Consider the following 15,528-nt stretch of genomic DNA (forward strand, 5'->3'; position numbering starts at 1 on the left):
AGTTCATGTTTATATCTCATTCAGTAGATTTGATTTAGACATTTTATTTTTATTTTGTGTACCAGAGATGATGCGTTGTTTAAATTTGGGGTTAGAGTTTGAGATTTGTTGGGTTTTGATCATTTGAGACTTGAGCAGTTCGAAAACGTGGTTATCAATATACTCGGTTTCTCCAGCTATTTTGCATAATGTTTTGCATTTTTTTGTTATTGCTGATACCCACAAACACTTGAGCCTCACCTAATTAAACACTAAAACAGCCTCCCAAACACCGAGCCCGTTATACCTGATGGAGATATCTTTGGTGGAAAGGTCACGCCCTTTTTAATGAATGTAAAGAGTTGATTACTTGAAACTGAGACTTGCAGGTCTGAAATATGGAAAGGTTTGCGCGGTCTTGGTGGGGATTTGGAATGAATGCCTTGACAGTCTCTGATTTAAGTGGTTAGCGAAATCACAAGATAAGGTCTACTGAGGGTTAGTGAGCTCCTAAATTTTAATCCTCTTTACTTGAGGACAAGCAAAGATTCAAGTCTGGGGGAGTTGATATTCCGTGTTTTTAACGGTTTTAAACTCGTTTTGGAGCAATTAAATGGTCGGTTTTAATTAATGTTTTGGTCTATTTGATGCGTTTTGGTGTTCTTAAGTGTAATATGCAGGTTACTAGATAGCTTGCAAGAAAAGAACGCATTCGGGATTTATCAGAAGCAAGATGGACCGAACAATGGACCGAATGAAGTATTGATCGCACAGAGCCACAGATCGACCGATCCGGACAACGTGGATCGACCGATCCCACGCCTTCATGCCCTAGATCGACCGATCCGGTCCATGTTGATCGACCGATCCCACGCTCTACGGGCTCCACACGCACCAACGAGCTTTTCACTCCTTTTTACCCACTCCCCTCAATAATTCACAAAAGAACTCGACCTTTGAGACGAAGAAAAGACCAGGGGCGACCAAGAAGGAGATTTACAAGTTCTTGAGAGAGATTTGAGAGTTTTTATCTTGTTTTGTGTGATTTGTGAAGATTTGTAAAGGAGTTCATCTCAAAACCATTTGGAGAAGATCTTCTGAACCTTTACTCTGTTTTAATACAATCTTATCATGTTTTCTTCATCAAAATCGTTTTGTTCTTGCTTAGTTATGTGTGAGTAGTCATCTAGTTGGGTTTAGGGGTTCTCATAGGGGATTTCTTGATGTTTTGATCCATAAAACGTGTGTAGACTAAGGGATTACGTTTTGGTTCTTCTTCTAATGGATTTCTTACTGCTTGAACTGAATTGATCACTTAGTTCATGATATTAGATTGTTTGATGCACCGAAAGTGATTGTTTGAACTTCCGAAAATACTTTAGATGAGCAAAGTGTCCTTAACCCTCGGAAGTTGATGTTATTGCGCTTTGTGAACATATTGAACCTGTTCTTAATGCTTGTTTAGAAATTGAAACTCAGCGGAAGTTAGTGTGGAGATTTCTATAACATAGAGAATTAGCGCTACGGAAGTAGGTTAATTCTATTATCGTGTTTAAGTTCTAGACGGTTCTTAATATATCCCTGTGTCTTCCATTAATTGTATCTTGATTAAAAAGAAATCCCTGAGAATTCCCAATGCCCAACGTTTGTTTTAAAATAGTTTTCAAATCGTTTAAATCATCTTTTTACATGCTTGTTTATGTTTTGTGACACCTAAGAAAATTAAATAAAAACCATCAAAAATATATATTGATTCGCTGTAGCTATTAACTTGTCTGCAACTCTACGTGTGATCATCGGTCCCTGTGGATTCGATCCCGCATTACTACTGCGTACTTTACTGTGCACTTGCAGTTAGATAATCGGGTTAAAACTCGACACATCACATCCCACGAACTTGCAAACCTGTTCATTAACCCTACCACACCTCTGCTTACATTGACTCCACTCCCTAGGAACGGAGCCAACAAGCAGAGGGCTTGCATTAACACACTCCTCTATGCGCTTCCAAAATGAGCCAGCCTTCTGCTCATTACTCACGATTGGATCCTTGCTGGTGTTCAACCAAGCACTGATCAGCACCACATCTTCTTTGGTTGTCCACTTCCGCCTTTCCGCAGGTTTTGGAACCTCAGAACAACCAATATCTATTGGTTGACTGCTTTCGGAGGCAAGGAGGTTAACGAACCCGTGAGAGTTAAGGGAAATTGGTTCCATTTAGTTTTAGATAGAAGTTTTAAAAGTTTGGTGTGTTTTGAGATGTGGATCATGCCTATGTTTTAATACTAGTTTTAGTGTTAGAAAGTACAACAAATTGATTACGTGTGTGTGTTTGTCTAACTACCAAGCATTGATTAAACTAGTTTAAGTATGGTGTGTGTGTTTGGTTTTTCGTGTGTCTGTTTGTTGTGTGTGTTTTAATTACTCTATACTTGTTTTAGTGTTTGGTGTGTGTGTTTTAATGACTTTATAACAAGTACAACATAGGTATAACTACACAGATATCATTGAATGAACATCAAATAAATTTTAAAAACTCAACTACACCGATTTGATACACAACCATTCACTACCATTGAATACGCAACTACCTATAATTTTTAAAACTCAACTAAGCGTGGTTAAACTCTAGCTAGCTACCACTGTAGTTAACCAGTGTAGAGTAAGGGTTACCTTTTGTTTTCAGTCGAAGCAGAACTTCTCCAAGACCTCAACCTGCATAGAGAGGTTATAAACCTGCCCAGTGAGGTTATCAACCTCTGCCTGTACATGAAAGAACAATCATACAGTGTTAGTCAATGCATAAAAAATTAAGAAATATTTTACAAAATTGAAATCAAATTAGAATCTAGTTACCTCCAGTCTCTGAATGTGGTTATTGACCTCCGACACCCAATTTATCACCACCTCCACCTCCACCTCCTCCAGACGCTTAGTGAGGCGTTCGATCTGCTCCTCGACACCAATGACCCAAGGCTGACGATAACGAAACCCATCAGCCTTGGTAAGAAGAAAAAAAAAATTGAATCAATAATTAATCTCGTTTAAAAAATAGAAAATTCAAAATACAATTAAGAACAACCGTACCTCGTAGTTTTTGCAGGTGAAGAACCGCTTCCCAGGAAGAGTGTCGTAGTCGTCCTTCCCACGAACCTCGTGAATGATACTGCCACCACAGGGACACCTTGTCGGATTCCCGTACTCTGAATCAGCCACAGAAGAGAGCATGTTGATGTACTCCTTTGTCCTCTTTGAATCTCTTATCTCTGCTGCGGGATCCATCTGCATCAGAAAAAACGATTCCTTTTAGAACCCTAACTATAAACTAAATCGATTACAAATCCCAAATAAACGTACCCGCATGACGATTTTAAACCAAAAATCTATACCCCCTTTTCGATTTCGAACCCTACGACAAAACCCCCAAAACCATAAATCAAAACCCCCAAATCGATTTTTAACCTAAAACGCTTACGACCCCAAACGATTGAATCAATCGGTGAAACTAGTGGATACTCACCTCAGATCGTCTACGAGAGAGTACGACGTCGATTAGATCGAAGAAAGAAGAGAAAATGATCCGGCTATCGCGTCGCACGAAAAATCGCCAGGGAGAGAACGAAACCCTAGCTTTAGAAGAGAGAAGTGAAAATGAATAATCTATCGCGAATCCCTTTTTTTCTCCGTCTACACGCGGACTCGCGTGTCCACTCTGCTATCGACGCGTGGCTTGACCCCGTATCATACGGGTTCACCCGCAAGAGACGGATCACGATATTAGACCCAATAAACATTTTTTTTTAATCGAATGGGCCTAGGATCCCGAGCCCGTGATCCGGTTATAAACCGTCGATGCGGAAGCTCTAACATTAAACAATTAACTTGAACAAGATAGAGAACCGAGACAAGATCAACCCATAAACATCCTAGCAAATGAACCGTTGAAGAAAGATGAATGATAGAGAATCATTGAAAGCCGAACTTTTTTTGGGGAAGAACCGAGACCGCAACTCAATCTATTGCTTCGGAAACTTTTATGAAATAAACCAAAGTAAAATAGACAACCCCGCTTTTCTAAAGCGAAGTATGCTCTTCTTTACTGTGCTGATTGTCCTAGGGGACTCAACCTATATACCATAGTGTTACAGAAAGAATACGAATCAAATAGCAAACTAAAAAGCCGTCAATAGTTGTTACAAAATAATGAGCTAACTTATTCCTTGATTGACAAAAAAGGACAGATGCTACATACAATGAGATTGAGATAGAAAAATAACAAACAAACAAACAAAGCTACAAAATCAACCTCCTCCTGCCCGTTTAAGTTGATGGGGGCGAGGAGGGGATAACCGAATCGGGAGTTTGAGATGATGGTGTCCACGCATATAGAAGCATGCCCAGTACGAGGATGACTGTGCCTGCCACAAACCCTGTTGGAAGTGCAGATGCGACTCCAAGGTACGGAAAGGGAAGCGTGAAGAAGTAAACCGCTATGGGCACTGCACAGCCAAAGCCAACACAAGGTTAAATATTGTTAGAAATGTGTTTCACCATTCCTTAAAAACAAGTTTGGTTGATTCTTATCTCTAAGATATCACAGAGATGACCGTGTGATTGATAGAGAAGGCTATAAGGAGACATATGTTGTACCTGAAACGGTGGATGCTAGAGACTATTGGCAAGTCATCTCAAGCCCAACCGTCTCAAGCCCAACAACTGAAGCCCATTCCAGCAAATCATCAAACCTCTTCAACGGCTCTCTGCGACAAAGACAGAGCAAGAGAAGAGAAAAGAAAGGGAAAGCAGGTCATGACATCACCAAGTGGTCCTGGATTGTACAACTCATTCTCGGCCTTAGGATCTCTTGGAGAAGAAGGATGATAACATGTGTAATAGGAACTAGGGCTTCCATTGGTTTCTATTTAAGCAATCTCAATCTATTGTAAAGAGAGAGAGAGGGAAAAAGAAGCAAGAAATAGAAATCTCAGTTTCAGAATCTTATTTCTTTACACTTTCATGGTATCAGAGCCATGGAAGCTGTTGAACTCTATTCACCTCCTTCACTAAAGATAGTGAACTCAATCACTGTTAAGCTCACAGAAAGAAACTACTTGTTGTGGAAGAATCAGTTCGAAGCATTTCTCAACGGTCAACGTCTCTTAGGGTTTGTTACCGGAGCTACGCCTCGACCACCTGAGACTCTCGCCGTTCCAGGAATCAATGGATCTACAACTCCTGTTATAAACCCTGACTATCACACTTGGTTCCAAACAGATCAGGTTATCAAGTCTTGGTTGCTTGGTTCTTTCTCAGAAGACATACAGAGCCTTGTTGTCTCCTGCTCAACCTCTCACCAGATCTGGGATGCGTTAGCCAAGCACTACAACCGTCCCACGTCGTCACGTTTGTTCGAACTCCAGCGCAAGCTACAGACCGTGGCCAAGCTAGATAGATCTATGACAGACTATCTCACTGATGTTAAGCTTATTTGTGACCAGTTGGCTTCGATTGGAAGTCCTGTTCCGGAAAGGATGAAAATTTTTGCGGCTCTTCAGGGTTTAGGCAAGGACTATGAACCTCTCATAACAAGCATCGAAGGTTCTGTGGACATGATGCCAAATCCTAACTTGGAAGATCTGGTTCCGCGTCTTCACAGCTACGATGCTCGCATCCAAAGGTACAATGCTCCCACAGACGTCTCTCCTCATATGGCTTTTAATACTCAGAAAACAAACTATCAAGCTGGGTACTACAACCAAGGAGGAAGAGGTCAGTCTAATAGACGTTTCGGAGCTAACAGAGGCCGTGGTTCCTTCTCCACGAGGGGAAGAGGTTTCCATCAGCAGTTGTCTTCTCCAATGTCTAACTCTGGTTCCTCTGCATCGTCAATCTCGTCTGATGAAAGACCGTCGTGTCAGATCTGTGGTCGTGGTCGCTATGGACACAGTGCGTTAAGATGCTGGCATAGGTTCAACAACACTTATCAAGAGGAGGACTTGCCAGTTGCTTTGGCAGCTATGCGCATCACCGATGTTTCTGAGAATGCTGGGGCAGAATGGTTTGCCGATTCAGGAGCCACTTCTCACATAACCAACTCGCCACATCATCTAGCCTACAGTCAACCTTACAAAGGAAACGATGCAGTTATCATTGGAGATGGTAACTTCTTACCCATTACTCACGTTGGCTCTGCGGACATAGCTTCTACGTCAGGTACCTCTCTTCCTCTTAGAGATGTTCTTGTTTGTCCCGGGATTACTAAGTCACTCTTGTCTGTTTCTAAACTCACCAATGACTATCCATGCTCGTTTGAGTTTGATTCTAACCAAGTGTGTGTAAAGGACAAGCAAACGCAAAGCCTTCTGAGACAAGGCAACACCCGTGAAGGTCTGTACAGTCTCAACTCTCCGAAGCCTCAAGCTTTGTACTCAACAAGACAGATAGCAGCGAGTGATGAAGTGTGGCACAAGAGGTTGGGACATCCACAAGATCAGACCCTCAAGTACCTGAGTCATAACAAGTTTATTTCAGTCAATAAAAGTACCTTGAAGATGTGTGATTCATGTCAACTAGGGAAGAGTTGTAGGTTACCGTTTGTTGCGTCTTCTTTTGTAGCGTCTAGGCCCTTAGAGAGAGTCCATTGTGATCTCTGGGGTCCATCTCCTGTTACCTCTAATCAAGGATTCCGTTTTTATGTTATATTCATAGACAACTTCTCTCGCTTCTGTTGGTTACTCCCTCTCAAAGCCAAATCAGACTTCTTCAATACATTTGTGTGGTTTCAGAAGCTGGTTGAGAACCAGTTGTCACAGAAGATTGGAATTTTTCAGTGTGATGGGGGTGGTGAGTTCATCAGCAAACGGTTTCTGGCTCATCTTAAAGACAGTGGGATACAACAGCTCATCTCGTGTCCTCATACGCCGCAACAAAATGGTTTAGCGGAGAGAAAGCATCGTCATGTTACAGAACTGGGACTCACAATGATGTTTCAGAGTAAAACACCTCAAAGATATTGGGTCGAAGCTTTCTACACAGCTAACTTCTTGAGTAATCTTTTGCCGTCCTCAGCTTTACAAGACAAGAGAAGCCCCTTCGAAATACTAAACGGCAAAGCACCAGACTACTCTTCTCTCAGATCGTTTGGCTGTTCATGTTATCCTATGTTGAGAGATTACGCAGCAACGAAGTTTGATCCTCGATCTCTTCACTGCGTTTTTCTTGGCTACAACGACAAATATAAAGGGTATAGATGTCTGTATCCACCAACGGGACGTGTGTACATCTCAAGGCATGTGATCTTTGATGAATCAAGCTTCCCTTTTGGATCAGTCTACAGTCACTTTCACAGTCAGGCAACTACACCGTCCTCGTTAGCTTGGCAAAGAAGCTTCCTGCAGGTAGATAACTCTGAGACTCAACCAACACAGACATCTCCTGTTGTTACATCAAACGTTCAGATTCCACAGACATCAACTGTGGTAGCTTCTACTGGTTCCCTGTTCAGAGAAGAAGACTTTCCACCTCTCACCAGGAATGTCTCTTCAACCAGTGGAACAAACGACTCACGAAGTGTTAGTGCTGCATCTGCTCCGAATGAAAGAACTGTTAGCTCTGTATCTGTCAGTTCCACAGTTCCGATTTCAACGTCTCAACATTCCATGGTGACAAGATCTAAGTCTGGAATAGTGAAACCAAATCCTAAGTACGCCCTGTTGACGCATAGATCAACTGATCCAGTTCCGACAACTGTAACAGCGGCTCTCAAAGATCCAAGATGGAACAACGCCATGGGAGAGGAAATTGAGAACTGTAAACTTATAAAGACATGGTCACTGGTCCCAAGAACGCCAGAGATGCATGTACTTGGAAACTCGTGGATCTACAGGCACAAACTGAACGCAGACGGTACTCTTCAAAGTCACAGAGCTCGTCTTGTAGTGCACGGTAACAATCAAGAAGAAGGCGTGGACTATCTCGAGACATATAGCCCGGTAGTCAGAACAGCGACTGTCCGTATAGTGCTTCATCTTGCAACAATTATGAAGTGGGAAGTGAAACAAATGGATGTTAAAAATGCGTTCTTACACGGCAATCTTCTTGAAACTGTCTACATGAAGCAGCCAGCGGGATTCGTTGATAAGAGCAAACCGAATCACGTCTGTCATCTTCACAAATCCCTCTATGGACTGAAACAGTCTCCACGTGCTTGGTTTAACAGATTCAGTGACTTCCTTATTGAGTTTGGATTTGTGTGCAGCGTGAAAGATCCGTCTTTGTTCATCTACAACAAAGATAGTAACATCATCATGCTTCTACTCTACGTAGATGATATGGCTATAACAGGGAACAGCTCTCAGATCTTAACTAAGCTGCTTGATAAACTCAACTCAGAGTTCAGGATGAAAGATCTCGGAAAGTTGCATTACTTCTTGGGGATTCAGGCAACGTTTCACGATGAAGGTATGTTTCTGTCTCAAGAACAATATGCTGTGGACCTTCTTGGAGCTGCAGGTATGGAAAATTGTTCACCAATCAACACGCCTCTGCCTTTGCAACTCAACAATGTTCCGGATCAAGATACACCTTTCTACAACCCTCAGTTCTTCAGAAAACTGGCCGGAAAACTTCAGTATTTAACCCTGACAAGACCTGATATCCAGTTCGCAGTAAATTATGTGTGCCAAAAGATGCACGCACCTTCACTCTCAGACTTCAACAACCTGAAGAGAATTCTGCGCTATGTCAAGGGAACAGTTGCAATGGGTGTCTCACTGGTTCGTGATACTGACTGCACTCTCCGTGCCTACAGCGACAGCGATTGGGCTGGTTGTCCAGCTACCAGAAGATCAACAGGAGGTTTCTGTACATTCCTCGGTCAGAACCTCATCTCTTGGTCGTCTAAGAAACAGCCGAATGTTTCCAAAAGCTCTACTGAAGCCGAGTACAGGTCGCTCTCTGAAACAGCATCTGAGATGGCGTGGATAAGCATACTTCTCAGGGAACTCTGCATATCTCTTCCAGTTACACCTGAGCTGTTTGGAGACAATCTCTCCTCTATCTACTTAACAGCAAATCCAGCATTCCACAAAAGAACAAAGCATTTTGAGACAGATTATCACTACGTTCGTGAAAGGGTAGCCTTGGGGTCTCTGGTCGTCAAGCACATACCAGCACAGCTTCAACTGGCCGATATCTTTACCAAGTCGCTTCCGACTGCTTCATTCTACAGTCTCCGTTTCAAACTAGGCGTTGACGTTCCTCCCACGCATAGTTTGAGAGGGGATATTGGCAAGTCATCTCAAGCCCAACCGTCTCAAGCCCAACAACTGAAGCCCATTCCAGCAAATCATCAAACCTCTTCAACGGCTCTCTGCGACAAAGACAGAGCAAGAGAAGAGAAAAGAAAGGGAAAGCAGGTCATGACATCACCAAGTGGTCCTGGATTGTACAACTCATTCTCGGCCTTAGGATCTCTTGGAGAAGAAGGATGATAACATGTGTAATAGGAACTAGGGCTTCCATTGGTTTCTATTTAAGCAATCTCAATCTATTGTAAAGAGAGAGAGGGAAAAAGAAGCAAGAAATAGAAATCTCAGTTTCAGAATCTTATTTCTTTACACTTTCAGAGACGACACAACAGCAGATGAGATCTTGATGAGGCGTAGAAGAGAGATGTTGTAAGCCATGTTCATCATTACAAACATTATAGGTAGAAGAGGAGCCCCTTCGCATCCTGTTGTCAAAACCAAACCGAGCGTGTTGAATGCTTTGCACAGAGGACAAAAAACAAGGAGATACTCGAGCAGAAGGCAGAAGGCTGATCTAACCTGTTGTTTTAGCACCAATGTTCAGAAAGCAAGCACCTCCGTCTCTGAGATAGCTTGGTAGTTGGTTAAACGGTATGCCCCAAAGTTTTGAAAGAAAAGGAAGAAGCAACGCAATGCATATGACCTGGATTGAGATGACCACCGAGACAGGCACATTAGCTAGCAAATAGATGCTAAGAACAGAAAACGATCTGATGCTAAAAAACAAAGAGCACTTACTTGGAAAATTGAACCATATGAGTTTACAACAAAGAGATCAAGTGAAGCACCCTGTAATAATAAAAATTTCTTTCAGAATTCAAAAACCACAAATGCTACTGAAATGTCTCGACGGCGTTATTACCTTCAACCGCTTTTTGCTATCTATAAAGATGATTTCCTACAAGGATATGAAATTTACTGTTAAGAGAGAAGAACCCGAAATATTGTAGTTGGCTATATAATTAGCTAATGACTGACAAACCTTCATTACTGTATCTGCTCCTTGAAGCATAAAAGATAATACCATAAGAACACTCCAAAATATTCCAGCATCTTTAAATGAATTAGCGGCCTCCGATCCACTGAATATGCAAGAGAAAATAGTGCGTAAACCCAACATGGATGGGATATGTCGTTCAACTGGCTAGACTGTGTCCTTTGCAGGTCTAACAAAACGAAAGGAGACAAAGAAGCCAAGTCAATTCAATATCAAGTAAGTTCATTGAGCAAGCTAACCTTGCCACACTGACGATTACACCAAACGCTACAAGAACACATCCGAATACTTGGTTTATTCTATATCTCCTCCCGAGAAAAACCATGGAGAATAGAATTTGCCAGATAAGAAACGTCTGCAAAGCAATAAAACGACTAGAATTAACTCTAAACACATGAACAGCCAAACGATCTGAGAGAAGAGTAGTCTGGTGCTTTGCCGTTTAGTATTTCGAAGGGGCTTCTCTTGTCTTGTAAAGCTGAGGACGGCAAAAGATTACTCAAGAAGTTAGCTGTGTAGAAAGCTTCGACCCAATATCTTTGAGGTGTTTTACTCTGAAACATCATTGTGAGTCCCAGTTCTGTAACATGACGATGCTTTCTCTCCGCTAAACCATTTTGTTGCGGCGTATGAGGACACGAGATGAGCTGTTGTATCCCACTGTCTTTAAGATGAGCCAGAAACCGTTTGCTGATGAACTCACCACCCCCATCACACTGAAAAATTCCAATCTTCTGTGACAACTGGTTCTCAACCAGCTTCTGAAACCACACAAATGTATTGAAGAAGTCTGATTTGGCTTTGAGAGGGAGTAACCAACAGAAGCGAGAGAAGTTGTCTATGAATATAACATAAAAACGGAATCCTTGATTAGAGGTAACAGGAGATGGACCCCAGAGATCACAATGGACTCTCTCTAAGGGCCTAGACGCTACAAAAGAAGACGCAACAAACGGTAACCTACAACTCTTCCCTAGTTGACATGAATCACACATCTTCAAGGTACTTTTATTGACTGAAATAAACTTGTTATGACTCAGGTACTTGAGGGTCTGATCTTGTGGATGTCCCAACCTCTTGTGCCACACTTCATCACTCGCTGCTATCTGTCTTGGGTCGAAGCTTTCTACACACCTTGAACTATGAATTCAAAAGAAAGCTCGCTGAAAGTGGCTTCTTCAGCTTCAGGGCAATCCTGGTTTAGACAGAAAGAATCTTCAAATATATACAGGTGGTCTTCATTTCTGTAAATTCCCCATGGAAAAGGGTGATTATCTGATATATATTCGATAGTGAGTCCATTCTGTTTACCCCTGACACAACAAGACACCAATCTTGATATAGAATCAGTAAGCCCCCTTCTGCATGACAGCAAGATACAAGCTTCGAATCTGATGGATGAAGGAAGAGGTCTTGGAGTCAGATTGATCTTTAGAGAACCTGAACTAGTTCGGTGAGTGAAGTGCGCAGGCACTTTTCTACCCGGTAAGAATGCATATTTGCAAGATGATGTCTGGATAAGCTTTCTTGCTTATTGATTCAGGTTGAAGCAGCGAGAAAAGTGTAGGCAAATATTTGGATTTTGAAAAGAAGAGTCTATTCTCTTCAGGGATTTGCAACTTTCTGCGTCTATAGATTGAAGAGAACCTGGAAGCTGTGGAAGTGCTTGGAGCATTCCGCAATTTTTGACGACAAGCACACTTAGTCCAGAGAAACTTCTGATGCAATCTGGAATAGTCTTGAAACCACGACTGTGGAAATATAATGATCTTGGAGAGGAAAGAACCTTCTCGGGTAGACATATTGGAAAAATGTAGTCAACTTTGAAGTCTGATCGTAAACTCCAACTGTGCTTCAAGTCAGGCCCCCACTTGATTGTTGCGGTGAAATTTTCTTTATTATAAACACAAACACCGGTAGTCAGTTCAAGAAACTCCAGATTCTCCAACTTGGAAATGTTTGGAGATATAGTTTTCAGCTTCTCGCATCCAAACATAATTAGCTTACGCAGACGAAAAAGCTTCTCGATCCATGGAGGAATCTCCTCTATCCTTGTACGGCTCAACATCAAAATTACAATGCTGTCTGGAACATTTGGGAACTCCTTGAGGTTTTTACACCCACACATATCCAATTTATAAAGACAAGACCAAGTGCTCATTGATGATGGCACTTCCTTTATTGCAGTATCGCTGAGCCGGAGTGTTTTCAAACTTGAGCAACCACTGAATTCTTTCAAACTCGAGCAATATCTGAGATCTAATTCCTCGAGATTGACCAACCTACCGATAGAAGAAGGGAGCTCTTTAAAAAGCATGCAACCCTTAAGTCTGCAGACTCTAAGCTTAGTGGCATTGCCAATAGAGCTTGTGAGCTCTAATAAACTTTTGCAGTCACTGAGGTCTAATTCCTCGAGATTGACCAACCTACCGATAGAAGAAGGGAGCTCTTTCAAGACCAAGCAACTCGCAAGTTTGAAGACTCTAAGCTTAGTGGCATTGCCAATAGAGCTTGTGATCCCTAACAACCTTTTGCAGCCACTGAGATCTAATTCCTCGAGATTGACCAACCTACCGATAGAAGAAGGGAGCTCTTTCAAAAGCATGCAACCCTTAAGTTTGCAGACTCTAAGCTTAGTGGCATTGCCAATAGAGCTTGTGATCCCTAACAAACTTTTGCAGTATGAGAGATCTAATTTCTCGAGACTCGTTGCTTCTGATAGATCAGGAATCTCTTTCAGATACACAGATCCTCTCAAATCCATCAGCTTGAGGTAAGGGAGAGGCTATCCAAAAAGAAAAAGAAAGATAAGTTTTAGAGAAATGAATACACGCAAATACAAATACTAAACAAACAAACAAAAATGAAGACTATATTACTTTGACACCCTGCCAAAGCTTCTCAAATTTGCTGAAGGGCATGATTAGTTCGACAAGAAACTTGGTAGAGAACTTCGAAGGCCAAAATCTCAATGGACAGGGCTTCCAATGTATTAATCTGAGTTTGTCCGGAAGGCAGTTGAGGCCCTCGGGTATGCATGATGAGGTAAGACTGACGACTTTTAGAAACTGGAGATTATTCATCCCATCGAAAGCGCTTTTACTTATTTGGATACGATTCCTCCATGTATGCAACAATATGCCTAGAACTTTACTAGTACCCTAAGAATAGATATTCAAAAAGAACTAATAAATCTCAGATTACAAACCAAGGAAACATAAGACTGCATGATATAAGAAAAAAAATAAGACTTACAGTACTTTCTTCAAGTACATCAGTAATCGCATTGGCATCCCACAAGAACTGTCGCCTTCCAGGCTCCTCCAAAGACTGTATCTTCACAATTTCTCTACCCATTTGTTGCAGTAAACTGTGCATCTTCACGTATCCATTCTCTATAGATATAAGAGATTTATCAGATAAGACTTGAAGCCCATGGTTGACTTCCAAACCGCTTTTTTCAAGACACCTTTTAACATAATCAACGTGGGAAGATTCAAAGAAACATGCAATATGCAGGAAAAGAGCTTTATCTTTTTCAGTTAAGCCGTCGTAGCTTAATCTTAGAGTTGATTCAATTTCCCCGTCGAGGCTAGACCTAAGCCTTGGTAGTGCTTCTATCCAGTAGTCCATGGACATTCCTCGTAGATATGATCCCATGACTTTCAGGCCTATAGGAAGATTACCAGCAAGTCCAGTAACTTGCCAAGTAAGCCTTTCAAAACCATTGTCTGGAGACTTTTGACCGAAAGCATAATGGCAGAAGATCTGAAGCGACTCGATGATATCTGGAAATTTCATCTTGTAGATATGATCGATCCCCAATTTGAGTTGCTTGAGAGGTTTTCTATCTTCAGTTGTAATGATAATAATACTTCCCGGACCAAACCATTCACGCTGCTTTGCCATTTCCTCTAGTTGCCACCATCTATCCACTTCGTCAAGAACAACCAACACCTTTTTCCCACTCAGTATTTCTTGAGCCACTCCTAAGTGACGAACCTCAATATCCCTTTGGTTGAACATTTCAGACAGCAAATGTTTCTGCAAACGCAACTTCAACTGATAGTCGTTACCACAAGGCTTCTCATAACTTCCTCTGATATTCTCCAGAAACGTGCTGAATGGGAAATCAGGAGAGAGTTGGTCGTATAAAACTCTTGCAATGGTCGTTTTACCAATCCCGGCAGGACCCACAATCCCAATCACCTTAACTTCTTCTGATTGTAGGCTCAACTTCGATTTTATCTCTGTTATTTGTGATCCTATGCCAACAAAATTATCAAAGTCGTTTGATGGCGTAAAACCCAGCACAGCCAAGACATCTGAGGCAACTTTGTTGATCAAATCAGCTTCATTGCCACTAAAAAAAAACAGAGGCTATTCGTTAAAACATACATCATGAAATGTAGCTACACATAATACACAAATGGATGTAAAAGTGAACTAACCAGTTGCTAAAGTCATAACCAGCTATACCCGCGACTTCCTCCAAAGCTTTCCTCCATGTCTCTTTCACCTCTTCTGTTTTTCCCACACAGGTCTCATCAAAGGCCTTTCCGAAATCTCCGGTCTGCTTCCTAACATGAGATGGATCCACTTCGTAGAAAATGGTCATCACTGTTTGTTGATCATCTTTCCTGCACTTCATGATCTCCACTAACTCATCCAGACACCAGCTTGAAGAAGCGTAGTTACGGGAGAGCAAGACAACGGCCACCATTGATTGTCTGATGGCTCCTACAAACACGGGACCGACAGATTCGCCTCGCTTGATCTCGTTGTCAACGAAAGGTATGATTCCCTTGCTTTTGAGCTCTTTCAGAACGTGACTAAGAAAGCCTTTGCGCACGTCTTCTCCACGGAAGCTCAGGAAGACGTGATACAGCCAGCTGCGAGAGAGAGATGAAGAAGAAGCCATGGATAACATCACGTAGAAAAGGATCACAAAAATTTCAGATCGGAAGAAGAAATAACATCAGAAAAGAGTAAAGACGCGTAAATTGATTGGGATACAGCCAAGTCAAGTCAAGGAATGCATATTTTTTATATAAATTATTTGTATACAGTGCATAGTGGAAGCTAAAAGTGATCGTATGGATTTAGAAAAATAAAGGAAATGTTACGAAAGCCAACACAAAAACAAAAACTCGTAATGTTTGAAATTATAAAAGATGTAGGGCCCATTGCACTATTTGCACAGTATATTTTTTCTCTATATATACATATACGATCGAGTTTGAT

At 41.7% G+C, this 15,528-nt stretch overlaps 3 protein-coding genes across 4 annotated transcripts; all 3 read right to left on the reverse strand.

The window, feature by feature from the left end:
* Positions 1-1,833: 1,833 nt before the first annotated feature.
* Positions 1,834-2,196, reverse strand: LOC106323275 (glutathione S-transferase T3-like). Its single transcript, XM_013761423.1, has one exon. The coding sequence runs from the start codon at positions 2,194-2,196 to the stop codon at positions 1,834-1,836; it is 363 nt and encodes a 120-aa protein (XP_013616877.1).
* Positions 2,197-4,165: 1,969 nt separating this feature from the next.
* LOC106327280 (protein CLT1, chloroplastic-like) lies at positions 4,166-10,798 on the reverse strand. Its single transcript, XM_013765400.1, has 8 exons — positions 10,724-10,798; positions 10,524-10,639; positions 10,270-10,369; positions 10,150-10,185; positions 10,026-10,076; positions 9,807-9,930; positions 9,598-9,712; positions 4,166-4,478 (listed from the first exon to the last, which is right to left on the reverse strand). The coding sequence occupies exons 2-8, from the start codon at positions 10,607-10,609 to the stop codon at positions 4,193-4,195; spliced, it is 798 nt and encodes a 265-aa protein (XP_013620854.1). The 5' UTR covers positions 10,610-10,639; positions 10,724-10,798; the 3' UTR covers positions 4,166-4,192.
* A 333-nt stretch (positions 10,799-11,131) lies between these two features.
* On the reverse strand, positions 11,132-15,325 carry LOC106327279 (disease resistance protein TAO1-like). 2 transcript variants are annotated; one of them, XM_013765398.1, is made up of 4 exons: positions 14,736-15,325; positions 13,540-14,647; positions 13,164-13,445; positions 11,132-13,069 (listed from the first exon to the last, which is right to left on the reverse strand). In XM_013765398.1, exons 1-4 carry the CDS (start codon positions 15,212-15,214, stop codon positions 11,816-11,818), a joined length of 3,123 nt encoding a protein of 1,040 aa, XP_013620852.1. In that variant the 5' UTR covers positions 15,215-15,325; the 3' UTR covers positions 11,132-11,815. The 2 variants fall into 2 exon arrangements, with proteins under 2 accessions (XP_013620852.1, XP_013620853.1); XM_013765399.1 differs by lacking the exons at positions 11,132-13,069; positions 13,164-13,445 and having other exon boundaries at positions 14,165-14,412; positions 14,454-14,647.
* Between the last annotated feature and the right edge of the window lie 203 nt (positions 15,326-15,528).

The sequence above is a fragment of the Brassica oleracea genome, chromosome C2, assembly GCF_000695525.1.
Source record: "Brassica oleracea var. oleracea cultivar TO1000 chromosome C2, BOL, whole genome shotgun sequence".
Lineage (NCBI taxonomy): Eukaryota > Viridiplantae > Streptophyta > Magnoliopsida > Brassicales > Brassicaceae > Brassica > Brassica oleracea.